Below are 27,281 nucleotides of genomic sequence, written 5' to 3'. Positions count from 1 at the left end.
TGGGGACACCTTTCATTTCTCCCTCCCATCTAGAGACCACAGTGTTTGGGAGACCTGAGACTATTGATCATAATAACCACTTGAATGCAGGTAGGAACTTTCTGTTAAACTTATAAAGTTGGTGCTAAAAAAAATTGTACAGCCTTTAATTAGAATTACCAAATTGGTCAGCTGTATGATATTGTTCCGAAACCTATTTAATAATTTTGGACTGAAAAATGGACTGAGGAAAACAATGTGTTTTTTCAGATGAGTTTCCTAAAATCAACTGCAGTTGTGATAAAACTGAGGCTGATCAGAGCAACTCTACTTTGAAGCTGCCATCTTGCTACTATTCAGGATGATTTATCCTCAACTCAACAGCACCCTGTAACCACAGGCTTTGGCCAGAGCCCCTCCTCAACTTGGTCCGTGGCTTAATGGGCATTGCAGGGTCTACCAAGTCCTGCTCCTCTTCTTTTTCTTCTGCAGATCTATCTACATTCACAAACTTAACTCGCTCATTCCAAAATTGTGAGGAACTCTAACGCTGCATCCACTTATTCAAACAATCCACATATCGTTTCAGAGACAAGTCAGTCTCTCCCAAGTGCAGTCAGCAGTTTAGTCCTGCATTGCCCCTCAAACCACCTAAACATCAGGCCTTGCTCTCAAAGCTCCTCCATGCCACTCATGCCAGACTCTTCCACCGGGATCAATCCATCTCTTGTCCCAGCAAGAGTTCTCCCTTACATCCCTGTCTACAATCAAGGCATTTACTACACAGAAATATGGGAACCATTTTTGCAAGACTTCCAAATGATCGCCCTCTTGCTTGTCCTGTTGAAAGCTGCAACTGCCGCTTTTCTCACTACTCCATACTGCCAGAAGCCCTTCCAGAGCCGGATACGAATACGCAATTTAGCCGTAGTGATAACCTTTCCACACATATACGGACTCATACTGGTGAAAAGCCTTTTGCTTGTGACATATGTGGTCGTAAATTTGACGGTAGTGATGACGGCAAGTGCAAATTAAAATACACCTGAGACAGAGGGATAAGACAATAGAGAGGAGTAGAACAGGATCTGTTACCTGACTGACTGATCTGCCAAAACCACATCCTGTTCTTCTCCAATGTCTTCGTCATCCTTTTCAGCATCCAATCTTTTGCAAGGGCATCACTCCTTCCCATAATTCAGTGGCGACAGCCATCTTCATTGTATTTTGGACATAAGTCCCACTTAATTTTGCTCAAACTCTAATAAGAGTTGAAGCAGTGCTCCTCTGAGGATGTTGTTTATATTGGATATCATTAAAATCACTGATCACCATTTTTAGGACTTGATACTTCAAGCTGAAAGATCACAAAGTAGGGTAAATACATGTTAAGTGCAACAGCTGGTAAAGTGGGACACTTGAGCAAATAATCAGTCATTACGTGTATATTCTAAATTGCTAAAAACCAGCATTATGTTCACCATAAATTTTAGAATGACATTGATGTAGCCATTTCAATCATATTTTAAACAACTCCAATGACAAATTATCAAAAAGTGTCCCACTTTACCTGTATTTACCCTATATGTAATGTCAATGAACAGGACAACAGGAAAACAAGTCTTTCATGTCTTATTCTTCACTGTAACTGTAATGTGACTGCTGCTGTTGAAATAGACATGTAGAGGATATAAACAGGGGTTAGAGCAGAGGGGTACAGTTGGGGCTTTCCAGAACACTCCCAAGGTTTTGCTTCGGTCATACTCAGAATCACACCTCTGGCATTCCAGCACAAGATGAAACGGGGAGTTGAGCGGGAGATTTTAACAGAGGCAAAAGATTCCTGCTTCATACCCAGGATCAAACTGAGGGCCATATTAGCTGGTATTCTAGCTTTACACTGATTATGCCAGATGTAAATCCACAGGAAGGTAATGTTTCATCACCATGCACTACAGTTCTCTCCAGAGCAATTCTGTGGTTTCTAACAAAAGCTTGTTTCTGCTCACCTGTGTTTGGAAGAGCTTAAGTCACAAAGGCCCTGGAGATATTTTCAAAAGTATTGTCATTTGCATTTACTGAATTTCTGGTGTATTGTTTTATATTTGTAAAATATGAATGTCCATGAAATACAACATTTTGTGATATTCATATCCACAGTGGATTTAACAATTAATGGACACAATAAAATAAAATGATGAAAAAAAGCAGATGGCAGAGGCCTCTGCTTTGGTGCCCTCCCAGCAGGTGGCGCGCTAGGCAACCGCCTAGTTCGCCTATGCCTAGAAACGGCCCTGATTTAAGGGGTACAAAAATTATTCAAGCTATTATATGTTGTGTTTAAAGAAGCATAAGAGAGATGTTGCCATATGACAGTGCTTGACTTCCTGGATTCAGAGGACTGAAGTTTTTAATTAGCCAAAGTTCATGTTTTGTAACTACTTTAACCTGTCTAAAATTAGCACACAGTCAGTGACATTCGATTACACTTGTTCAGCAGGACTCAGAATCAGCACCATTTACTGTAAAGTGCCCCTCATCTGGCAAGATTGTAATTTTTGATTATAAGGGAGCTTTCATGTTCACACAAACGGTCCATCCAGTAAAATCTCATTATTGTCTCCAGCTTATGGCTGTTTTTGAAGTTACACAGACAGTTAGACAGGCCTGGCCTTTCCACACATCCCACATCTCCATGCTGCTTTCCAGATGTGAAGACACTTGCTAGAGGAGAGCTTAAGAAACATATTCAAAATCAAACAGAGCCATAGATTTTGTATTTGAATTTGGAAGAGATTTGAGGAGAGAAAGTGAGAGAGAGCAATCAAAGGTGGGAGAGAGCATGTGTGTAACTAAAGCCTAGTATAAACTACACAACTTGCAGTAGGCGCCCTCTGAGAAACAGATAAATATTTAAGTCCTTTTTTTACTTTTTAAATATCCACTTTCACTTTCAGATGTGAAAGTGAAACTAAACAGGCACCACATGTGACTTTCAGATGTGAAAGTGAAAGTGGAGATTGCAAAAAAATAAAAAATAAAAAAAATAAAAAAATACTTGAATTAAGAAATCAAATTTTCCTTGATCATTTGACATATAAGAGGTCATAGTACTATATTGATCTGTTTCTCACCCACACTTATAATTTAACTTCTGAAGACATGGATTAAACCACTGGAGTCATTTGGATTACTTTTATGCTGCTTTTATCTGCTTTTTGGACCTTCTGATTTCTGGTCACCATTCACCTGCATTGTATGGACCTACAGAGCTGAGATATTCTTCTAAAAATCTTTGTTTTGTTTTCTGCAGAAGAAAAAAAGTCAAACACATCTGGGATGGCATGAGGGTGAGTAAATGATGAGAGAATTTTCATTTTTGGGTGAACTTTAAGAAGCAGTACAATAATGTATCAAACAGCTCACTGGATCAGATGGAGATGATGATAGTGATGATGGCTGGATCAATAGGGCTGGATTTAAAACCGACTTTTAACTGACTCAACTGACTTTTAGCCAATGGGACAAAAATATAGGACAAGTCTGCCATCATGTGATGAAAAGAGCAATAGCTGATTACAAAACAGACCTGCGTATTATAAATTCATCCTGTGGCTCTCTCACACATCTGTTTGAGGCCGAGAGCAAATGTACACAGTTTAATCACTTCAAATGGTAGTGTGTTGCTCTCTACATGGTGACAAATAAATGTACTTATCAAAAGTAAAAATTCTAGGTTTATTTATAATAACAAACTTATGAAGTAATGTGAAAAAAACACTAGACTTTTCATGAATTATTACAGTTTTAAAGGAGTTGTCACATTAATGTGATACTTTTACTAAAAATTACAATTCTGTCATTATTTTGTCTTGTTGCTCCAAACCTGTTTGATTTTAAGCAGATAAAATATACAGTCAGCTCCTCACACAAAAATCAAAAGTAGTCATTTGGATTACAGTTATGGTAGGGTGAATACAGACAAATTTGGACACTTTCTAATAATTTCTCACTGGCATTGTTTTAAAAACACCATCCAAATGGCTACATCAAATTCATTCCATACTAGATTGGATGAACTTAATGCGGATTTCTAGCAATGGAAGTAAATATACATAATGATAGATAATTAGGCTTAAGGGTCACACTTTACCAGCTGTCCCACTTTACCTGTATTCAGTCTACTTTTATGATACTTTTTTCTTGAAAGCCCCAGTTTCAGTTTACTTTAATTCTATGGAAAATAGAAGCATTGATATTCTGCTAAATATCTCATCATACACATCTGGAGCAACATGAGGGTAAATAAATGATGACATCATTTTCATTTTTTGGTTGAACATATTTTTCTTCCAAAATCAAATCAAAACCTTCATATTATTAATGACCTGCAGCATGTGTGTGTGTGTGTGTGTGTGTGTGTGTGTGTGTGTGTGTGTTTATTTATAAAGAGAGGTTGGTTTTGCTTCTATTCCAGTGTGTAGATGTTCTCCTCCACTGGTCTCCTGGTGCGTATTTCATAGATAATGTGCCGTGGCTCCTTTGAGAAGCTAAAGGGTCAACACACAGTATTCATTGTGATAGCATTACATTACAAAGAGCTTTATGGTATTTGCAAAGTAAAAAGGCTACCAAAAACTTACCAACCACTGTCTAATGCCTTCCCATAATACCCACCTGAAACAGATGATCAGTTATTTCAGTTCAGAATTCACTCCATCTGTGAGACACCATATGATACTTAACTTATCATTAACGGCACTTTTGTTAAGCAAACATGTTATACATACGTTTGAAGGTCAACAGGGCCATTGCCCCTAAGAGGAGCAGTAGCAGACTGAGAGACAGAGACAGCACGGGGATGTTTATCTGAAGTGTGATTCTGGAGATAGCCTCCTCCATCTTTAAATAACAAATTTAAAAAGGTATCATCACTTTAAGCCGCACTTCTTTAATTCACGACTTAAACAGTTACATCTCATGGGAAATAGGCGACATGAGGTTTAACGTTTTGTCTCCTAAGATCGGTCTGTTTTCCGGATTTCTGAATTGCTCCCAGTGGCTGCGGCTGGAACTACAGTTGAACACATGCAGACAAGTGCGATGCACTGCGCAAGTGCAAGACATGAGTAAACATTATCCGTATTTACATAAGTATACTCCTAACCCTAACACTACTAAGATAAAAACAGCATTCTTTAACTTATTTCTTTGCAAATGTAGCCTGAAATCATCAGGAATGAGGCATCAATGGTACAGCGTGGGCTGATTTTTTTGGGGCATGAATATTTGCCACATTGTGGCGCTTGTCAGATATTTGGCACAGAAGGACCAGATTTGGGGGCAATAAAAAAATAAAAAATAAAAAAATAAACATTTTGTTGAATGACTGGTGTAAATTTTTTTGTGGAAATGTATTATTATTATTTTCATTTTCAAATGAGCTCATTTTAACCCTCCTATGGTGTTGAAAAATGGCACCTCCCTTTAGTATTCGCGGCAACTTTTGACTGGAAGGGTCAGATGTGTAACCCTTTTTTTAAGATGATAATGGTACAATTTCTTCTTCCCTGAAGTAAGAACAAAACAATTATGCACTTCTTTTGGGATGTTATGCTATTTTCATCTTATTTACGTTTCTACATTTTACCATTACTTTTCATATACAAATAAAGTAATTTGAAAAAAAATCAGAACCTACACTTCTGTAAGTTGAAATATGAAGAAAATATGAGAATGTGACATAAATTGGAGGCAGATTGCTGCCATCTGGTGAACAGCATATAAATAACATGACTGATAAGTAACAGCCAGTAGATGGTTGTAGTCACCTACTGTGTAGTCTGATGGCTCGTTGTAACCTAATTTTAAATTTTATCACAAGATATGCATTCGGATATTTATTTAGACATTATCAAACCATTATTTGTCAAAGTTTACCATTTTAAAACTTATTTGAAGTGTAAGTTTTTGCAGTTAAAGGAAAAGTTCACCCAAAAATTTACTCACCCTCATGCCATCCCAGATGTGTATGACTTTCTTTCTTCTGCAGAACACAAATTAAGATTTTTAGAAGAATATTTCCGCTCTGTAGGTTCATACAATGCAAGTGAATAGGTGCCAACATTTTGACACTCCAAAAATCACATAAAGGCAACATAAAAGTAATCCATAAGACTCCAGTGGTTTAATCCAGGTCTTCTGAAGTAATATGATAGGTATGGTGAGAAACTGATCAATAGTCTTTTTTTTTTTTGCTAGAAATTCTTCTCCCTGCCCAATGGGGGCATATGCATGAAGAATATGAATCACCAAAAACACAAGAAGAAGAATGTAAAAGTGAAAGTTAAAGTGGAGATTGGCTGAGCAGGGAGGAGAATGTATAGTAAAAATGTACTAAAATATTGATCTGTTTCTCACCCACACCTATCAAATTACTTCTGAAGACATGGATTTAACCACTGGAGTCATATGGATTGCTTTTAAGCTAACCTACAGTATGTGATTTTTGGAGCTTCAAACAATTGGCACCCATTCACTTGCATGATATGGACCAAAAAAGCTGAAATATTCTTCTAAATACCTTTGTTTGTGTTCTGCTGAAGAGAGAAAGTCATGCACATCTGGGATGGCATGAGGGTGAGTAAATGATGAGAGAATTTTCATTTTTGGGTGAACTATTCCTTATTTTGAATTATTCCTTGGATTATGCTTTTAATCAAACCTGACCATGGTGTTACAAAGAGATGACACAGAATAAGCACTGTTCTATCAATGATTTATTTCAAACATAAAAATGGAATATCTCAAAGTAAATGCATAATAATGTCAAGAAAATCAACATCAAGAAACAGAAATGAACTGCAAAATTCTGAAAATTAAATTTACTATATAGTATCTTCTACAGAAGAATCAAAGTAAACATTTTGCAATTTCAAACTTTCTATAGTAAACATGTATTTTGCAAACATGTGTGTGTGTGTGTGTGTGTGTGTGTGTGTGTGTGTGTCAGATTGTTGTCATCAGCTAGAAACAACAGATGACTTGTAATGCCAAGATGGCTGTAGAGCTCCACTTATTGATGCCCTGGTTCTCTTTCTCTCTCTCTCTCTCTAGCTCATTCTCTCTCTCTGTGTGTGCATGTGTGTTCTGCATTGTGAGTGTGTTATTGTCTCACCCCTTCATTTCTGAGTGTGTGTGTTTAGCATTGTGACTGATTTATTGATTTATTTATTTATTTTTGACAATTGTAAGAAAAGCTCTGTGTTATAGTCTCACCAGTTCATTTTTGTTTGTGTGTGAGTGGATGTTTTAGAGTTGCACCCCATAATTTCTGTCTGGTTTTTTTCTGCATTGTGGCTGATTTATTTATTGTATCTGACATAAAAATTGCTCTGTTTTTTGGTCTTTCCCATTCATTGTCAGTGGGCGGTCAATTTTGACCATGAATACTAAAGGTATCTTTTTTTTTTTTTTAAAGACCAGACTTATCGAATCAAGCCCAGATATTTATATCTTTTTGTATGTTCAGATGGAAAATGGAGAAAAAGTCACCAAGTCTTGTACTGCTCAGATAAAGGAAACCATTTTTATTAAATGAGGAATGTTTATTTTGGTCGAAAATGACAATACCATAGGAGGGTTAAAAACATTCTCTGTAACTCAATTGAATCAGTTAATATGCATTAAAACTGAATTTTTGTCTCTTAAAATAGATTTAAGCTTTACTTCCACCCTTCATAGCATGTGTTATTCATACTTTCAGAAGTTGGTGAGATGTAAAGAACTTTGTACAACATAAGATACATGCTGACAATGATACAATGACTCACAGTGTTACAAATATGATAATGTTTAAATTTCCCATAAAATTAAAACAATAGCAAAGGAGACTTATTATTTGAATGTGGGGAGTGGTGAAGTATTTTTTTTAAATTACTAAAATGGTTGCTATGATTATTATTGATTAAACTGATCATTGTGTACAAAGAGAACACCTTCAGAACCCTCGTACATTGTAAAAACTGGTAACCTGCAGTTAGCTATTTTTACCTGATCTAACCCTTAAAATTATTATTATTATTATTTTATCTAATGTATTCAGGTTGATTCAGAGATGCGAAGTGATATTTTCAGCTTGCATAAGTTAATTTAGATATTACCACACAAAGCACAAATTTTAGTTTACTTTTTTTTTCAGTGTAGTGATAATCTAATTTTTAACTTGGTGTAAATGTGTGTTTGAGCACCATTAACTCACCATCGCCCCAGAATGCACATGAGTGACATTCTGCCAGGAAATGTCAGACAGTGATGGGTCTTCTCCTCTGGACTGATTTGACAGCAGTAACACTATGAAATTCAGAATGAACACAGGAAATTACTTTTGCCGCTCATGTTGGTTGATGCATGAGAAATGGCAACTATAACCACAAGGGTCTGTGACATTTGAGATGTAGCATTGTGTACAAGCAGAATCGAGAAACTGCAATGATCTGATGATTCATCATATACTGTATTTTGGTTTGACTGACTGGTAAATACCAAGGGTCTGAAGAAAAACAAATTGCTTAATGCTTAATGTGCAACTTGAGACAATTATATTAAAAGACTAGTTGACCCAAAAATGCTTATTTTGTAAGTTATTTCCCCTTATGTTGTTCCAAACCTGTATGATTTTCTTTCTTCCATGGAACATGTGAGGAGAAATTTTGAAGGTTGATGACGCTGTTTTTTCCAATACTGCTCTTACTGTAGGCTGTCAATCTCTAATATTCTGCCTAACATCTCTTTTTGTGTTCCACGGAGGAACGAAAGTCATATGAATTAGGAACGACATTTGGTCGAAGACACTGAGGCGAAGTGACTCCCTGCAATACTCACCTGTCTGTGTCTCCAGTGGCTCTGTAATAAGCGGTGTGGTGGTTGTTGGTGGTATAGTCGTTGGTGCTTAAGAAATAAAAATACATCAAGATTTACAACCCTTCCAATTCAAAGACTAGATATGGACCTCTCCAATTGTTCAACTTCAAAAAAAATCTCCAAAACCCATTTGTCCCACTTGCCTTTCATGACACTCAAAGTGTAAGACACCTTCTTGTCATTAAAAAAGCCTTTTATGTCCACTCTGCAGCAGTATGGCCCGCTGTCTGCTTTCTGTAGCCTTTGGATCCCCAGGTCCATTTGGCCTGAAAGAACATCTCCAATGAGCTTGTACCTGTCCGACACTTTGGAGATGACACCATACTCATCTGTTTGTACAATGATGTCGTTGCACCAGAAAGTTCCACAATCTCGTCCCCAGCAGACGTGGCTCAGGCCGTGGTGCTTTACAGAGTAATGACATGATAAAATCACTGTGCTGCCCTCTGTCACATGGAATGCCAGAACAGAGAACCTGTCAACTGCAGGACACAAAATCAACAAAATTTCAGAGGTCTCTAAAATTTAAAGATGCTTTAAAGGGATAGTTCAAAAATTCACTTCCATTTTAAGTGCCTCACTGAAACCTATTTATTTATTTAAGAAAAGGAGGGGCAAGTCAAAAATGTTTTGTGGTAATCAACATTATGCCGTAAATGTTGTTGATTGAGATTAACTTGTATTGAACCTGGAATATTCTTTTAAGAATAATAATACATCTGGTTTATTTTACTTGTTTACAGCAGAAACCTCTAAAAAGGTGTTATAGTTATACTTTAAACAAGATAACTATTTGAAAACTAATAAACTTAATTCTAGATATATTCTCGGAAAGCAAGTCTTAAGTCCTTACACACTTTTGCCTTTCAAGTAAATTTCGTTTGTTTTAAGGATGTTTGGATATTTTAAGTAGGAAAGCACGATACTGATCAAATTCACAGTATATTTTCTGCCATTAATTCTGCTATTAGGCTAATCTCCCATAATGTTTTTAATCATTTATATATAGTGTACATAAATAAGTGCGTATGGTTCTTGCCTGAGATGGTGAGAAGGAGGATCCAGTGCAGCACTGATAGCCTGGGAGGAGCAGCCATTCCAACCAGCCAGTGTGGAATTCAGGTGACACTGCCTTGAGCTGGGCGGCAACAGCGGTATGCAGAGGAGGGCATGTGAATGAGTGGCTGTGTTTCCCAGCTCTCTGCCTGTGACATCTCCATGAAGGACAGGGACACTGACCCCTCTGCCAGTCCTCGTCTGGAGGAGTGGTCGTGCCGCAGAGAATAGGGACATTGTATGATAAAGTTTTATTTGGATTGGCCATATCCCAGTAAACAGGCTCCATTAATGATTCAGTGTGTCTGCCTACAGCACACACCACATCCATGGTGGCATGTGTGTTTGCTATTGTTGGAAAACAAAGTGCCAAAAAGTGTTCATGCAATCACAGCTGACTGATTGGATAAACCAGCTAATTGTTCAACATACTTGTTGGACTGCATGAATTATTGAATAAACATTGACAGTATGACTGAAACATTTCAGAGGCAAAGACTGGTCAGGTATTTATTTACAATTGTCCTCAAATTGTAAAACATGACACAAACAGACCTTGGATATTCAATTATTCATTGTTAATACTTTTACTGTACATTGTCCTTATGTGATCTTAGATTGTTGCATTAAATTAGCTGTTTTTTTTTTTTTTTTTTTTGGTTTCTCAAATCAAAATGGTCTTTTATTCCTGCCAGAGTGTTTATATTGAATTGATTCAATTGAGGAGTGACATTGTTTTCCTGAAATGAATCAGTTCAATATGAATTCTCTGCCAGGATTAAATGACCATTTGGGTATTTATGCTACACACAAGTTTCACTGCACTCTGTGTGCACACATTCAGAGAATTCAATATTCATACTGCTGAAAAGCTGACTAATTTTTAATCAGCATGGGTTTGTTTTTTCTGTTATGGTGGAAGGAAGTTTCCAGACTTGACCTATGAGTCTTATGAAAGCAGTCAGCCAGCAGTTGTGATTTACAGATAACAGAAATGTTTTGTATAGTAATGGAAAAAAAACAACACTATTAGCTATTATAGTGGAAACTCAATAATAATAAGGAAACTCATCAGTAATTTTGGTTTGAACCTGTGTTAATATTATTTAATTCAAACTTGATGACAGTGCTTCACAATCTAGTTCCCTTTGCAGTTTTCAGTTGTATTACCTCCTTGAACCTACATTCCCCAAAATGAGCAGTTCTTAGATTGGCTTAAACTCTTGTAAACCTGACCGTTTTTGGGTAAGTTACTTAAAAAAGTAATCAACTACAAATGACTAATTACTTATATAAAATTGTAATCTGAATTAGTTTACTGATTATTTTATCAGAAAGTAATCACATTTCTAATTACTTTACTTTTAAGTTACTTTCTGACTTTTGTTCTTTATGACAAAGGGGGCATACACTTTTCAGCTTGCACAAAAACACAAAGAGACATACTGTACATATGAACATAATGCATTTTTTAAATTCTCCATAAATAATACTATTTTAGGAATGTGAAACCCAAGTAATGTACTTAAAAGTAACTTAACTGAAAGTCAGTAATTGTATTCTGATTACTAGAATAAAAAGGTCATGCATTACACTATATACACTATAGCTTTTGACTTAAAAGTAATTAGATTCGAGTAACTAATTACTTTGTAATCCGATTACACCCAACACTGACCCCAACATATAAAAAGTGTGATGGTGTAGAAGAGTACAGCAATGATACCAAAATCCTCTGTGGTAAATTATTAAATACAAAGTGTTCACTTGGGGAAAGTTTTATTAATGATAGTGTTGCAGTATGTTAGCTACTAGACTTAAGTGTGTATGGCTTACAAATCAATTTTAGGAAGAGTAAAGGTTAGCCCAGAGCAACAATTTTGCTCTAATCAGCAATAGATATCACGTAAGTACACAAACAAAGTTTTTTAGACAACACAAAACAGTTGAGGCTGGTCATCACTGATCAACTTAAAAATGCTAAAGGTAATGTGCTTTTCTGAGATATTAAAGGGGTCATTTCATGTCAATATTCATCTATATTTTTACATATAAATGGTCATTGTACTATAAAAACATACTGTAAGTTTCAGAACTCAAATCTTCCACTCCAGTCCAAAAAGAGCATTTATTGTTCCTACTCTGCAAAAATAAATAGTTTTAAAATTGGCTACACAGTGCAGTGTCATTTGAATAGCCCCGAATCCACAAAATTAGTAATTGTCACTGTGAACTGGTAGACCGGCTGAGGAAATCTTAAAGGGGACAGCACAGAAAAAGTGTTTCAGACCGAGGGCCAGAGACAGTAGAAAAATGTAATTTAATACTATATTATGACTGTTTTTGTACAAAAAACCTTTACTAACATAACTAAACCTCAAGGAAAATAATAAAGTAAATAAAAAATAAAAAAACATGACATGACCCCTTAATGCCATTGTTCATATTCATTTTCGGTCTGTATCTGATAGACATTGTCCACAGCCATCTCTCTGTTGTACAGGCCCAAACTGCTGCCGGAGTTATTGTAGATGACAGAGTTCTCGGAGTTCTGGGCTCTGTGGGAGATGAATTCAACCAAACCGTGATAAACGTTTTGCTTAAAAAACAGTGATGTCCAAGCAGGTTAATAAAAACATAAGACCAAGCAACGCAAGCATACAAAGCAGTGGCCTAACCTACAAGATCACACAGGAAATTGGCGTGTTAGTTCCAAATTTATTTCCATCTAAATTCAGAACTATTGTGCCGAATTGACCCGAAAATCACATGCATGCCGGTTATAAATCTGTCCGATTTGCTGTGATGTCATGACGAGGTATGTCAAAAAATGTACCGCCAGAGTGAGGTGGCCGCAGTTGCTTTTTCCAAGTGAACGGCAAGCATGATGGGAAATGACTTGCTGATGACACAGCTTAATGCTCATTGGCTTAAACAACTGTGATGTTTTGATATCTTTTAAATTTTTTTGATTTTTTGATCTCTTATATCATGTTTTTATGTATATAAATTAAATGTGAATATTCCCAACACTCTGTCAGTACAGTCTCTGTATGGGATATGTGATTGGTATTATATGTCTGAAATATCTAAAATATGTGTCTTTATTAAAATAAAAATGTATGGAAAGACATGTCTTATGGGGGAAATTAAATAACAGGTACATTGAGTGTCTTTTTCATCATATTTATTTTCATTTAAAAGCAACAGAATTTAAATTGCATCCACTTTATTAACAACAAAGCACATGAACATGAATCCCGCGATATCTGCCTTTGATTTTGTTGCCGCTTATGCACTTCGAGAAGTGAGAACTGTCTGACTTGACAGCTCTTATTTCACTCTTCCTCTGTCTGCACCCACCTACTCTCATCTACTTTCAAGAGGCATTTGGCATCTCAAATGTTTGACGGCGTTTTAGTGCCACATAAAAAAAAAAAATCAAACATTTTGAGAATAAAGTTATGATATTTTGAGAATAAAGTCAAAATTACAAGAATAAAAATGTACTTCATCTTCTCAAAATGAAAATAATGTGGAAATACTGACAAACATGGAAGTTGTTTGTAACCTAGCCAAAGCGCCAAAATGTATGAACTATTACAAAATTTAATTATAGAAATAATAATGGCTTTAGTAAGGTTTCAAATAGTTCTCAACTTCATAGAGATTAATGGAAGTGACACAAGAAATGCATGTAACATGAATGCACGCAATGCGGGCTCTCACGTAGCCTAAAGTTTTGTTTCTTTGACTGGGACCTGAATAAATGCACAAAGAACAGGATTAAATGATGGACATCAGTACTGAATTATAGACTTATGTAAATATGAACAGATCATCTGGTTACAGTTCTAGGCACTGTGCACTTCTAGCCTAAAGCTGCATTCACACTGCATTCACACATCGCGCGAGACAGCAACACCATCCTATTCATTACATCATGATGGTGCCACGGATGGCCGCCTCGGTGTGGAGCGCTTCTATTGTTTTGTTGTTTTTGTTTGTTTGTCCTGTGTTTAGTAATCTTTTTTCAGTTAGTTTTACCAGAGACGAACTGCTGAACATTCGACAGCATATACCAGTCAATCTTTTCCTGGATTTTGAATATTCGGACATTTTGTTTGACATTTTAGTTGGAGGAGCGGCTGTGTTGTTTAAACGGGCTATGACATGCAGGTGAGGTAGACGAGCAGGCATGCTGGTCAAGCTCTGTCGGTGGGGCTTTCGAATAACGCTGCCAAGCATTCATCTTGCGAATCTCCACTCTCTTCCTAACAAAACGGACAAACTACATCTCCTCACCCGCACAAACAAGGACTTTTCAACCTCTGCTGCCTTGTGCTTCACAGAAACCTGGCTGAGTGAAGCCATTCCGGACAGCGCGTTACATCTGCCGGGCTTTCAACTGTTTAGAGCGGATCGCATCGCGGAGTTAACGGGGAAAACTAGAGGCGGTGGAACATGCTTTTACATCAATGAAAGTTGGTGTACAGATGTAACAATGTTAAAGAGGATGTGCTGTCCTAATTTGAAAGCGCTCTTTATTAACTGTAAGCCTTTCTACTTGCTGCGGGAGTTTTCTTAGTTTATTCTAGTGAGTGTTTACATCGCGCCAAACACATGTTTGAATGCCACGCTGTAACAGCTGGCTGATCAAATCACAGACACGGAACAACAATACCCGGACTCAATTATTATTATTCTTGGGGATTTTAAGAAAATAAACCTCACACGTGAACTGCCCAAATACAAACAGCACATTACATGCCCAACCAGTGACAGAAATATACTGGATCACTGCTACACAACAATAAAGGATGCATATCGCTCTGTTCCTAGAGCAGCTTTGGGACTATCTGATCACTGTCTGGTTCATCTTCTTCCAACCTACAGGCAGAAATTAAAATCTGCTAAGCCTGTAGTAAGGATTGTAAAGAGATGGACCAACAAAGCAGAGCTGGAAGTACAAGCCTGCTTTGACTGCACTGATTGTAGTGTTTTTGAGGCTGCAGCCACAGACCTGTACGAGCTCACAGATACTGTTACATCATATATCAGTTTCTGTGAGGATATGTGCATTCCTACTAGGACTTATTTAACATTTAACAATGACAAACCATGGTTTACAGTGGAACTCAGGCAGCTTCATCAGGCCAAAGAGGATGCTTACAGAGTTGGGGATAAAGTCTTGTACAATCAGGCCAGGAACACACTGAATAAGGGAATCAGAGTGGCTAAAAGAAGATACTCTGAGAAGCTGAAAAACAAGTTTTCAGCTAACGACCCTGCATCAGTGTGGAGTGGCATGAAACAACTTACAAATTACAGGACTCCTACCCCCAACCCTATGGTGGACCAACAACTGGCTGACGACCTGAATGTGTTCTTCTGTAGAATTGAAAGGCCCAGTCTCACACCCCACACCCACTCTGACCTTCAATTCACACAAACACCAACACTTCCTGCAACCCCCCTCCTCCCCCTCCTGCTACTCAACCTGCACTTAAGATCTGTGAAGATGATGTGAGCCGCATCTTTCAAAAACAAAGGATAAGGAAAGCACAGTGCCCAGATGGCATTTCACCTGCATGTCTTAGATCCTGTGCTATCCAGCTGGCCCCCATCTTCACACAGATCTTCAATAGATCACTGGAGCAGTGTGAAGTCCCATGCTGCTTAAAACGTTCCACTTTCATCCCCATCCCAAAGAAACCAAAAATCACAGGACTGACTACAGACCTGTCGCCCTGACATCTGTGGTCATGAAGTCATATGAGAGACTGGTTTTGGCCCACCTGAAGGACATCACTGGACCCTTTCTAGATCCCCTTCAATTTGCTTATCGAGCAAACAGGTCTGTGGATGATGCAGTCAACATCATCATCCCAGCTATTCTCCGGACTAAATTACACCAACTCTCTGTTCCCACGTCTGTCTGTCAGTGGATTACCAGCTTTCTGACAAACAGGCAGCAGCTTGTGAGACAGGGGAAATTCACTTCCAGCACCTGTACAATCAGCACTGGTGCCCCCCAGGGATGTGTGCTCTCCCCACTACTCTTCTCCCTCTACACCAACGACTGCATCGCCAAGGACCCCTCTGTCAAGCTCCTAATGTTAGCAGATGACACCACTATCATCGGCCTCATCCGAGATGACGATGAGTCTGCATACAGAAGGGAGGTGAAACAGCTGGCTGTCTGGTGCAGTCAAAACAACCTTGAGCTGAACACGCTCAAAACGGTGGAAATGATTGTGGACTTTAGGAGGAACACCCCAACACTGTCCCTCCTCACCATTCTAAACAGCACTGTGGCAGCAGTGGAGTCATTCAGGTTCCTGGGCACTACCATCTCACAGGACCTGAAGTGGGAGACCCACATTGATGCCAGTTTGAAAAAGGCACAGCAGAGGTTGTACTTCCTTCGCCCCTGCCCCCCCTTCAAGAACTAGACACTTCCAGAGTGAGGAAAAAGGCTGAAAAAATCATTCTGGACCCCACTCACCCTGCCCACAACCTTTTTGAACTGTTGCCTTCTGGCCGACGCTTCAGAGCTCTGAGCACCAGAACTGTCAGGCACAGGAACAGTTTTTTCCCCCAGGCTATCCATCTCATGAACAGTTAAAACTGCCCCTTTGAGCAATAATTAATGTGCAATACACAGCTTAGTCTTTTTATATTATCCAACACATCCTACCTCTTCTGCCATTACATTCCCTTGCACTGTACATAACTGATTTGTATTTAGATTTGCACTACGTAGTATGTGCATGTGTGTGTGTATGTATGTATATATATTAATATATGTGTATAGGTGTATATATGTGTATATGTATGTATGCGTGTGTGTGTATATATATGAAAAAGTATATATAGAATACACAATAGACAATATATATATATATATATATATATATATATATATATATATATATATATATGTATGTCTGTATGTATTTATATATATATATATATATATATATATATATATATATATATATATATATATATATATATATTGTCTATTGTGTATTCTATATATACTTTTTTCTTTTCAATATTTAGCTATTTTTTTTTTTTTTTTCAATTTTAATTATTTTTTTAAAGTCTTGTTGCTGTTTTTGTATTGTTGTGTACTGGAAGCTCCTGTCACCAAGACAAATTCCTTGTATGTGTAAGCGTACTTGGCAATAAAGCTCATTCTGATTCTGATTCTGATTCTGATTTTCAATGAGAGCACAGCGACTTCCGGCGACACGTGCTGCCGCGGCCGTTGGCGACAGAGATCACCATTGAGAGCGACATGACAAGTTGAGAAAATGTAAACTTTATGCAAATGACGAGTAACATTCACGAGCGACTGCCAATGAGAGTGAAGACAGCAGAACTCACGTCATCTGTCTCCTGGCAGATTGGGGACGAGTGCATGCAAGACAGAGAAGTTTCAGCATAGTGAGGGATTTTTACTGTTCTATATAATTTGTCTGTAACCACATGCATGGATATAATAAAACAATGATGCGTGGAAATGCGTGTCAGAAACTGTCTGCATTCCGACTGAGTTTGATTCATTCATTCATGATACGTAGATTGATTGTCTTATTAATGATTCAATACACTGAATACTGCTGCACATTTTATAAAACACTCTACACTGCAGAATGTACAATTTTAGAGACAAGAGAACTGATTCCTTGTCAAACTCTAATGATATCTTAATTTATCCAGTATTAGGTCTCATCCATGATAACATTTTTAAACGTTATTGCCAGCCGTGCAGTCCTTCAATAACGTTACAGCGACAAACAGTAGGAATGCCCACTAGCGACACCAAGCCACAAAGTGTGAATGCAGCTTTACCCTGAATAAATTCAATAACTTAAAAAAAAAGAAAAGAAAAAAAGTGTGCTTGACTACACAGCACATCTGGATATATGCCAAGCTATAGCTCTCCTTTATCATTAGTGTTTGATGAATTACTGCTGATATGATGGATTGAAAATATTCACAAACATATCTTTTAAATAAAATTCAGATTTAATACTTTTATTTATGGTAATAGCACAGTCTAAATTGCAGCAGGCAATTTTTGTGAATGAAGCGCAATCTAAATTAGCCTAATTTACATCGAATGGAGGCCTGTTTGTGCCTTTTTTGATGTTACTTTCCTCATGATTTATTCTCAAAATATTTTTTATTCTCGTAACTTTGACTTTATTCTCAAAATATTATGACTTTAATTTCATAATGCAACAACTTTATCTCGAAATTTTGACTTTATCTCAAAATATTTTGACTTTATTCTCAAAATCTTTTTTTATTTTTTTTTTTTTTACGTGGCACTAAAACGCTGTCATACTAGCGAGCCTAACGTTTGCTCATGTTTTGCGCAGTGCCTCATGCAAATGTGCACATGCGCACGACTGTAGTTTAATCTTCAGCCACATGGTGATAGTTCAAAATTCGGAAAGCACTGAGTGATTTTTGCAAAAATATATATATGCTGTAGCAGTTTTTTTCCATGAGATCAGTCTGGCCTAACAGAACGATCATACTTGAATCCAGCTGTTCACATAATTGTTCTTGCAACAAAATAAATATTTTTGCTTATAATTTATTATTAGATATTTTTAAAGCTGATGGTTTTCTTTTAAATATGGGCATGACAGTAACTGTAAACACATACAGTACACGATTTAATCGTTTTTTTTTTCTTTCTTTTGTTTTTTTGTTTACACCTGTAAAATTTTGGACATGTTTTTGAACCAGACTTAAACAAAACGAGCACTTCTAGGTTTCACTTACATTTCTACCAATGCTCTGCTTTTCCTCTTTTGCTTCCCTGAAAATAGAAAGAAAGAAAACAAAGTTTCCTTTAAAAAAACAACAACAACAACAACAACAACAACAAAAAAACATTCAACATGGAAGGACAGTATTGCAGAGAAAATTACAAATGTGAATTTCTTGAATGTGCTGTGCACTCACATATCAAAAGGGCAGCAATGACTACGAAAGCCAACAGTAACAGAAGAACAGGCACAATAACTGCAGATGTATTTACCTTTAAAAACAAATCAGTATTGAGATATTAAATGACCAATTATAGTGTTTCGAACTGTAAAACATCTTAGGCTTTCTGTTTTAATGAAATACTCACACTCTCTCCTTTTTTCACAGAGGATGAACCATTGAAATCATCCGTTTCTATTTTATAATCAAAACAACAACATTAGTTAACATGAACTAACAATGAACAATACTTTTACAGCATTTATTAATCTTGGTCAATGTTAGTTTAAACATACATTAATACATTTTTTAAATCAAAAGTTGTATTAGTTAACATTAGTAAATTCACTAACATGAACTAACAATGAACAATTGTATTTTTATTAACTAACATTAACTAAGATTAATAAATGCTGTAAAAATATTGTTCATTGTTTGTGCATGAAACATGTTAATGAATAGACCCTTATTGTAAAGTGTTATCAGGTACATTTCACACAAAGAAAATTAAAATCTAGGAATGACACAAAACTTGCAGTTATTATTATACTATTAAAAGTTACTTTACAAATAATAAATAATAAATTTGCTCTGTTATACCGTGTGTTGTGTCATAAGGCAATAGTCCAGTATTTCTACTCTCTGGAGCACTTGATGAACTGACAAATGATGAATTCTCTTGTGTTGTGTTGTGTCAGTTTATGATTGGAAAAGAAGACACAATAAGTCACATAATGTTATTTTACACTGGCTGCCTTCCAATTTAAATGTCTTTAAAAAAAGCATAAATCTTTAATGACTAAATATTTATAAAATTTCCAAGTGTATTCTGTCTCCAAAACTGTACCAGTTGATCATTATGAATAATGATAAATTAATCATGGAAATTTTTTTTTTCCTTCAGTCATTATAGATTCACTGTGGGGGTTAGAATAATAATACCCCCTACTACTGAGTGGTCTGTGATTCAGAGGTTATATGCCTGGGAATAGTGGTTACTGCCACAGGCTCTTGTGTGGTTGGAACAGGTTCTTTGAAGCAGGATGTACAATGTTCCTTTTAAAATGCTGACAATCTCACACGAGCAGCGGCTATAAGAAAATGATTTATCTTCAGCAGTAATCTAATCTGTAATGACTGATTGATATTGTTTAAGGGACTTGTTTCTGTACTCACTGTCACATAAAAATAGTTGCTTTTAAGCCTTGGTTGGTTAATGCTACAGATGTATTTATAGTGTGGTATGTTTTCATCATTCAGTCATAACAGATTCATAAAGACAGTATAAAATCATATTCCAATATATTCACATATACTGTAAGTACCCTCAGTCATGGCAGTGGTGAATACTCCTGTGGTTTCACGCTCATAGAAACTGCTGATTATGGATGTAGTTTCCCATGTTGCTGGAGTTGGTGCTTTGAGAAAGCATATGTATTTTAATGTAAAACTAAACGTATTCATTTTTATGATAAAAATTTTGTTTTATTAATTTATGCATTATATTTTTCTTCATTTAATTAGGATAAGTAGTGCTAAAAAATGCAATAACAGAATCTGTTTTGAATGAATGATAATGATTTTCATACAGCTATGGAATTCAGACACTTTCAGGCATTATTGCTTTGCTTTAGCTACTTACCGTCACTAACAATCAAGTGAACATAATGCATCTCATCATTAAACCATCCAGGCACATGTATGCGGCAACCATATTTGCCCGAATCTTGTTTTGTGATGTTGAGGATTGTTAAAGATACATCTCCATGCTGTATTTCTCCAGTCATCTGGTATTTCTGTGATTGTCTTCTCACCACTGTATCGCCATTGCCCCCAATAATTTCATCACCACATCCCATATTGGGAATGTCTCCTCTCATCCAGCATATGTGACATTTTCCATGATATTGACTGTCATATTTGCATGGCAATGTGGCATTCTCACCCTCAAAATTCTGTACAATGATGTTACTGCATTTACAAACTGAGACAGAGAGAGAAACAGTGAGAGTTTTAAACACTGAGAAAATTTAAACAATAAGATATTTTAGGATCATAAAATTAACCTTAAAAGACTTAATGTGTATGAAGTTAACAAACAAATATGCATGTCATATTATATTTCAGTGCAGTGTATTATCAAAATCATTCTAGATCATTTTCACTTTCACTTAAAAGTGTTACTGTATTAATTGAACAAAAAAACAGTGTTCCTACACTTTTTAACTAAACAATTTCCATGACTTTTCCATTACCTATCCAGTTGTAATGTGAAACTAGATAAGGAATTTTAAAAAATAATTTAGATTCAGTCCAAATAATTCATGATTTATTTTGACCGATTTGTGAACCAGTTCGACCAATTAATTGAAAATTACTCAAAAGAATGATTTGCTCTCAAATCAGACATATGGCTTGTAAGTTTTATGGTACAAAAGTTCCACACAAGTTCAATATCTAGCCGATTCAATAATTTAGAACATAACTAGAAACATTTATTTTCTCTACACACTTTTCCATGATGTTTAAGAATGTATTCATTTCCATAACTTTTCAAAGCCTGGAAAACCCCATTTTAAAATTCTCTGGATATTATTCCTGGATATTACTTTGGGTACCCTTAATATATTTTAAAATATCGACATTAATATCTTAATATTTAACCACAATTCATTATAAATATCAGAGTGACTTACTCATCAGATAACAGAGAAGCCAGGATGGAAAGAGCCACCTGTGAAGATCTTTCATGATGGAAAAGGTTTCACTCTCTGCAAACACTGAAACAAAGACAACCTCTTTCTTTCTCCTCTTACATCAACCCTTTACACAGAAGCTGACATTCACATGATCTCAGCTTTTCTTGCATGTGCAATCAGACTTCTTTTTTACAGTTTCATTTCCAGTTGTAGCCTACTACTCTGTGGCCAACTTCAAGTAACTCAATCAGAGATTTTTTGTTGAAACTGAGAACATTTTTACATCTACTTCCACTGTAAAAAAAAAAAAAAAAAAAAAAAAAAAAATGGAACAATGCAATGATGCTACAAATAAGCACATCTGAGTCTGTTAGGATTTTATTTATGTATACATTTATTTACTTAGATCGAACTTTTGATACAACACCTCTAGAGGCCACTGTTGAATCAAGCTGTTGTGTGGTATGCCTTTTCTCAAAAAGACTTCCATACCAGACATAAAAAACATTGTTCCACTTTCTACATATTTCACTGAGGAAATTTTAAACAACCTCACTGTATGTAAGTTATTTAATATTTCACATTTCACTCAAGAGTAAGTTTATACAGTAGTCTCCTGATCAGTTATTTTATAAATATTAGGTACAGAGAACATATCATTATGTGCTCCATTCACAGTCGAATCCTGACTACATCACATGGCAATGTTTAAAATTCGCTGCAGCTGGTGGTGTGTTCTCTGGAGCACCGCAGTCCTGAGGGCAGAGCGTTCAGATGAATGCGTTAATGCACAGTGAGCAAAACAGCCCATGAGTCACCTGTTTCACTTCCATTCAGCCAGGAAGACAGAATCTGAGAGACAAATTTAACGGCGTATGCAGCACGAGGATCCTCAGAACTTTCTACATAGTCATATGGAACAAGAAGTTGTTTTTTGTTCATGCATTAAATAAAATGTCCAATACACTTTTTCAGTGTATACAGAGGATTTGTGTGAATCTTACGAAAACCTGTCAAGAGTATGTCCAGGTTATATTTCAATGCAAATAAAAACAACAACAACAACAACAAAAAAAAAATAAAAAAAAATAAAATAAAAAAAATAAATAAAAAAAAACAATAATAACAGGCCTAATATTTTACATAAATAAATTGAAGGCTGGTTAAGGATCAAGACCCCCTTCCCAAATCTCATTACTATAATGTAAAAAAAAAAAAAAAAAAAATTTGCAAAAGTGCCATGATGTTAGATACTGTAATGACATTATAGTAATGAGAATTAGATTTTTTTTCACATTATGGTAATGAGAAAAAGTGTTTGGTATCATTTTAAAGAAAACTTTTAAATTTTAATTATATAGATAATGATAAATTCTGAGACTCTCAGCCTAAGAAACTGCAGAATTGTTATTTTTTAGCTGAAAATGAACTTTCTTCTTATTTTTTCTGATTTGACGTTATATATCTCAGGTTGTAACTCTGGTAGCTCCGAAAAACTGCTTTTGTTTTGTTTCCAGTCATGTCAGCTGGAATTGAATAATTTTAAAAGTTATAGCATTGCAAAAATAATTTATCCTAGTGTCCAAAAATGTCTCCAAATGTCCAAAAGCCACTCCAAACAAATAAAACATAATAATTATACATAAGAACTAAATACACAAAAATGACTAAAGGTATCCTCTCTCTTCAAAGCATGCAGGCATGAGTGACGAGATCTCATTCAGTTCCATTCTGTGTCATTTGAGCCATTACTGAGTCTGTGTCATGTACTTGGTGCCATCTCTTGGTGGCCACATGTAATTAGCGTGAACGATCCTCTCTGCCCATATCTGGATGACTTCCACCTCTTGTTGCAGCAATCTGAATCCTAATATGATTGGTTTAGCATTGTTTTATCAAAACAGAACACTTCTGATTTGTCTGCAAATTTCAAGGCACTTGTTCAGTTTTGATCATAATGCATACATGCATTGGAAAGTAGAGTTTTAAGCTTTAAAACGATACCTATTTTGTGTTGGTCAAGACTGTAGTTATTAATATTTTGATAATTATTTATTTCTCGGTGGGCCGGCCTGCAAATTTTTTTTTCTTTTGCCCCATCTGAGCTTAAAGGGTTAAGAGTTTCCACACCAGCTGATATGATGAAACTTCATTTGTTTAACCATTGCCATATCATATCAATACAAAATTCAAAAAGCCTTGGAAGATTTAGTCAAAAGTCCATTTAAGTGTAGCAAAAGACAAATTTCACATGAATAGTTAATTTTCATCTCTGTTTTTAGTGCTTATATAAAACAAAAAAAAACTTGGTATCATTTTAATCTCCAGTCCGTTAGCTAGCATCTTGCATAGTCGTTTAATGCTTAGCATACCAACAGAAGTGACTAGCCAAGTTTAAATCCCAGTTGTGCTGACGGGGCACGTGCCCCTATTAGAACAAACTATATGCGTTTCCATGCAGTCAACTATGTAATTAACATAATTCCCCTTTATGTGTGTATGTGCATGTGTGTGTTGTGTTGTGTTGAGTTGTGTTTTTTCTTCACCCATTTGCTTGCTTCATTTTGGCCCATTCTGTGGCTTTGATATGTGTTCATTGTAAAGTGGAAAAATTAAGTCATACGCTATATGGCAATGTTAATAAGGGGTTTTATTGACATAATATTTTAGTTTATCTTCTATGAATTTTAATTAGATCAGATACACTTGTTAAATGGGGATTTTAAGCTGTCATATGGTCATGATACAACGTCCCCTGCCTATGGGGCACATTGTAACATTTTACTCCACTTCTTTCCAGCTAGATAATGAAAAAAATATACACTGTATTCTTGAAACCAGACCACATATTTAAAAAGAAAAAACAAAAATACTTTGAACCCCAAGTGCATTTTCAAAAACATAAAAAAATAAATAAAAAAAAAGGGTTAGTTTATGCCCAGCTCTCCCCTACTTTTTACTATAATACAGTAAAAAAATATGATTTTACAGTAATAATTATCTAATGAGAATCACCATGGAAAATATTAGTAATGGGAAAAAAACCTAAAGAGTAAATTACATTTGCTTAAATGTCAAATAATGTCACAATATAAAAAATCTTGGTCCTAAAAAAGGCTTAATTTTTTTTATGCAAAATCAAATTTCCTATTTAATTTCATTCTGTGTGGTATGGCTGGAAATGTGACCTGGACATGTTCATGACAGGTTTAGTGAGATTCCCTCACTGTTGCTTATTCCAAGCATTTAACATTTCTCCAGAGATAGATCATTAGATTAATCACTTGCTAATCTACTTACTGAACAGAAGTATGATGATTAATCCAGGGACGAAGACAATGGCTCCCACTCTGACAGTACTTATGACAAATATTTCCATTGTTTCCTGAAAAGTAATGTTTGGTGAAAAACCTGCTACATATAAAACCATATGATGTCAATATGCATACATAGCCTACATGACCTAAAGAATATACAAAGTCTATATAGAGTAATAGCAAATTCAGCTAACATTACCACCTTTGCAAAAATATTAGTGTGGTACCTCAGTATGGACAACTGCATCGGGCTCACTAATGTAGACATCAGTAACATCTGAAATAAATCAAAGAATTTGCATTTACTCTTGTCAAATACTGTTTGAAGCACTTCCAATGTTGATTGAGTGTGGTTAATTATATTCAGGATTATATTTATACCTGCAGTTGTCTCTTCTGATGTAATATATAGCTCAGGAATGATTGTGGTTGGGTCCGATACATAGTAAACTGTGTGTAAAACAAAAATGGCAAGCCAGGGTTAGTTTATGTCATGTGACCCTAATGCTTTTATGACCATCTGTGTAATGTTTCTGAGTCTTTGTGTTCCTACAATTAAAATGTAGCACTAGTAATTCATATTAAAAGGGAAGGTGGTTAATATGTCAGTTGTATGATCAGTTATTCTCAACTGATTTTACTTTACATTGGACATCAAGTAGCGACCCTGTGTCCACTTTAGAACCACTGCTGTAGTGCTAATGTATCTACGTTGTGATAGGGTACCTTGCTTTTCCTGCTTTGTCATTGGGTCCAGTTGTGTATCTGAGATGACTCTCTTTGTATCCATCTCCAGTCCTTGTATGAAAGAACAGTAATACATAATCACAAATGAGCACAGCAACATTCATAAGGTTATCAATTCTTGTGGTTACTCACCATTGCTGATGAACAGATAAACATTGTATCTAATGTCATTGAAAGGTCCAGGGATCTCGATACGGCACACATACAGCCCGGCATCCCTTTTTTGAGCAACCCTGATAGTGAGTGAAACATCACCTCGGTTGAGTTCACTGGCCAAGTTGAATCTATGCGACTCTCTGTAGTTCACATGCAAGCCATCGGTGGTGATAACAGTGTTCTTACAGCTGAACCATGACTGGTGTCTCCCCCAACAAATGTTTAATATGCCATGTGCGTCAATGTCATATTTACATGGAAGAGTAACTGTATCCCCAACCTGTCCGACCACCAGTTTAGATGATTCACTGCAGGCTACATCACAAAAAGTGAGGTTTTAGCCATTTTTATTTTTACAGATCATTTAGCATGCACCAGTTATTAGAATTACACATTTTCTCAAATTCCCTTAAGATTTATTGCAAATGCTCTACTACAGAATAAAAAAAGAGACAAAGTGGTTTTATGACCGTGGTGCAGAAATACAACACAAGACAGACAAAAATTAATAGAGCTTTATACAATATTCACAATATATACAGACCACAGATATGCAATACACTGTAAAAAAATATTTTCTTTGTTGCCATCCATTTAACTTGTCAGTCACAATAATTTCTCTAATTTCTACTTGATTTAGAGTTTTCAGAGTTGCAACTTGATTTTCTACAAAATTAATTCAATTCAAAGTGGTCGAAAAAAGTGCAATGAACTCTAAATAACTTCAGGTTGTAAAAACTGCAGGTTAAAAAAGGCAGAAATTAAAAGAAAGTTTTCAATTTTAGCAGGATGAAATTTTTTAGTGTATATACATTATTGTACCTTTAATATATATATATATATATATATATATATATATATATATATATATATATAGTTTTTTACTTACTTGATACGACGATGCTCAATGTTATAACAAATAGTAAAACAATCATTTTCTGTGCTTACAGTCACTCATTCATGTGCAAATGGATCATAATCTAAAAATACAACTTCTCCTTTCCATGGTGACTGTTCACCAATAGGAATAACTTCAACATGCTCTTAGTCTCAGTTTTAGACCCAGACCCAGAAAAATTTAAATTTTTTCCCTCTGTAATTGTAAATTGCAATTTTCTTGTGGGCCCGCATCTGAGCTTAAAAGGTTAATTAAATACTATGTAATTTAAGTACAATTTAAAAACTGCAAGCAACTTCTGCTCATATTTTCATATTTCACTGTGTTACATTTCAGAATCAGAATCAGAATGAGCTTTATTGCCAAGTATGCTTACACATACAAGGAATTTGTCTTGGTGATTGTCAGTGTACAACAATAAAAAAACAATACAAAAACGCAGCAAGACATAGATAATAATAAAAAATACAGTTATACACATACGTACATACA

The 27,281-nt window shown here is 35.8% G+C and overlaps 3 protein-coding genes across 6 annotated transcripts; all 3 read right to left on the bottom strand.

Annotated features, from left to right (window-relative positions):
- Positions 1-3,654: 3,654 nt before the first annotated feature.
- LOC127428853 (T-cell immunoglobulin and mucin domain-containing protein 4-like) lies at positions 3,655-10,138 on the bottom strand. Its single transcript, XM_051677489.1, has 7 exons — positions 9,941-10,138; positions 9,045-9,383; positions 8,863-8,928; positions 8,240-8,331; positions 4,770-4,881; positions 4,623-4,656; positions 3,655-4,529 (listed from the first exon to the last, which is right to left on the bottom strand). Exons 1-7 carry the CDS (start codon positions 9,996-9,998, stop codon positions 4,448-4,450), a joined length of 783 nt encoding a protein of 260 aa, XP_051533449.1. The 5' UTR covers positions 9,999-10,138; the 3' UTR covers positions 3,655-4,447.
- Positions 10,139-11,725: 1,587 nt separating this feature from the next.
- Positions 11,726-21,830, bottom strand: LOC127429113 (T-cell immunoglobulin and mucin domain-containing protein 4-like). 4 transcript variants are annotated; one of them, XM_051677921.1, is made up of 8 exons: positions 21,669-21,830; positions 20,615-20,956; positions 20,298-20,390; positions 19,573-19,650; positions 19,121-19,167; positions 18,949-19,024; positions 18,766-18,802; positions 11,726-12,515 (listed from the first exon to the last, which is right to left on the bottom strand). In XM_051677921.1, the coding sequence occupies exons 1-8, from the start codon at positions 21,721-21,723 to the stop codon at positions 12,386-12,388; spliced, it is 858 nt and encodes a 285-aa protein (XP_051533881.1). In that variant the 5' UTR covers positions 21,724-21,830; the 3' UTR covers positions 11,726-12,385. The 4 variants fall into 4 exon arrangements, with proteins under 4 accessions (XP_051533881.1, XP_051533882.1, XP_051533883.1 ...); XM_051677922.1 differs by lacking the exon at positions 19,573-19,650; XM_051677923.1 differs by lacking the exon at positions 20,298-20,390.
- Positions 21,831-21,965: 135 nt separating this feature from the next.
- Positions 21,966-26,854, bottom strand: LOC127428964 (hepatitis A virus cellular receptor 1 homolog). Its single transcript, XM_051677658.1, has 7 exons — positions 26,781-26,854; positions 25,868-26,206; positions 25,715-25,786; positions 25,370-25,438; positions 25,216-25,265; positions 24,972-25,056; positions 21,966-22,426 (listed from the first exon to the last, which is right to left on the bottom strand). Exons 1-7 carry the CDS (start codon positions 26,824-26,826, stop codon positions 22,380-22,382), a joined length of 708 nt encoding a protein of 235 aa, XP_051533618.1. The 5' UTR covers positions 26,827-26,854; the 3' UTR covers positions 21,966-22,379.
- Positions 26,855-27,281: the final 427 nt, after the last annotated feature.

Source organism: Myxocyprinus asiaticus, chromosome 38, assembly GCF_019703515.2.
Source record: "Myxocyprinus asiaticus isolate MX2 ecotype Aquarium Trade chromosome 38, UBuf_Myxa_2, whole genome shotgun sequence".
Lineage (NCBI taxonomy): Eukaryota > Metazoa > Chordata > Actinopteri > Cypriniformes > Catostomidae > Myxocyprinus > Myxocyprinus asiaticus.
This window is presented reverse-complemented; position numbering and strand designations above follow the sequence as displayed.

Bases quoted from the DNA above. Each gene is read 5' to 3' on its own strand.
- LOC127428853 (XM_051677489.1), bottom strand. From the start codon at position 9,998: ATGGCTGCTCCTCCCAGGCTATCAGTGCTGCACTGGATCCTCCTTCTC. The intron at 8,929-9,044 runs GCAAGTGGGACA...TTATTTCTTAAG, and splicing joins CACTTTGAGTGTCATGAAAG to CACCAACGACTATACCACCA. The intron at 4,657-4,769 runs GTATGTATAACA...CATCTGTTTCAG, and splicing joins GGCCCTGTTGACCTTCAAAC to GTGGGTATTATGGGAAGGCA.
- LOC127428964 (XM_051677658.1), bottom strand. From the start codon at position 26,826: ATGATTGTTTTACTATTTGTTATAACATTGAGCATCGTCGTATCAA. The intron at 25,787-25,867 runs GTGAGTAACCAC...CTTTCATACAAG, and splicing joins TTATCTGTTCATCAGCAATG to GACTGGAGATGGATACAAAG. The intron at 25,266-25,369 runs GTATAAATATAA...GATTTATTTCAG, and splicing joins ATCAGAAGAGACAACTGCAG to ATGTTACTGATGTCTACATT.
- LOC127429113 (XM_051677921.1), bottom strand. From the start codon at position 21,723: ATGAAAGATCTTCACAGGTGGCTCTTTCCATCCTGGCTTCTCTGTTAT. The intron at 20,957-21,668 runs GTAAGTCACTCT...TCTCTGTCTCAG, and splicing joins GCTTCTCTGTTATCTGATGA to TTTGTAAATGCAGTAACATC. The intron at 19,025-19,120 runs GTGAGTATTTCA...TTGTTTTTAAAG, and splicing joins CTGTGAAAAAAGGAGAGAGT to GTAAATACATCTGCAGTTAT.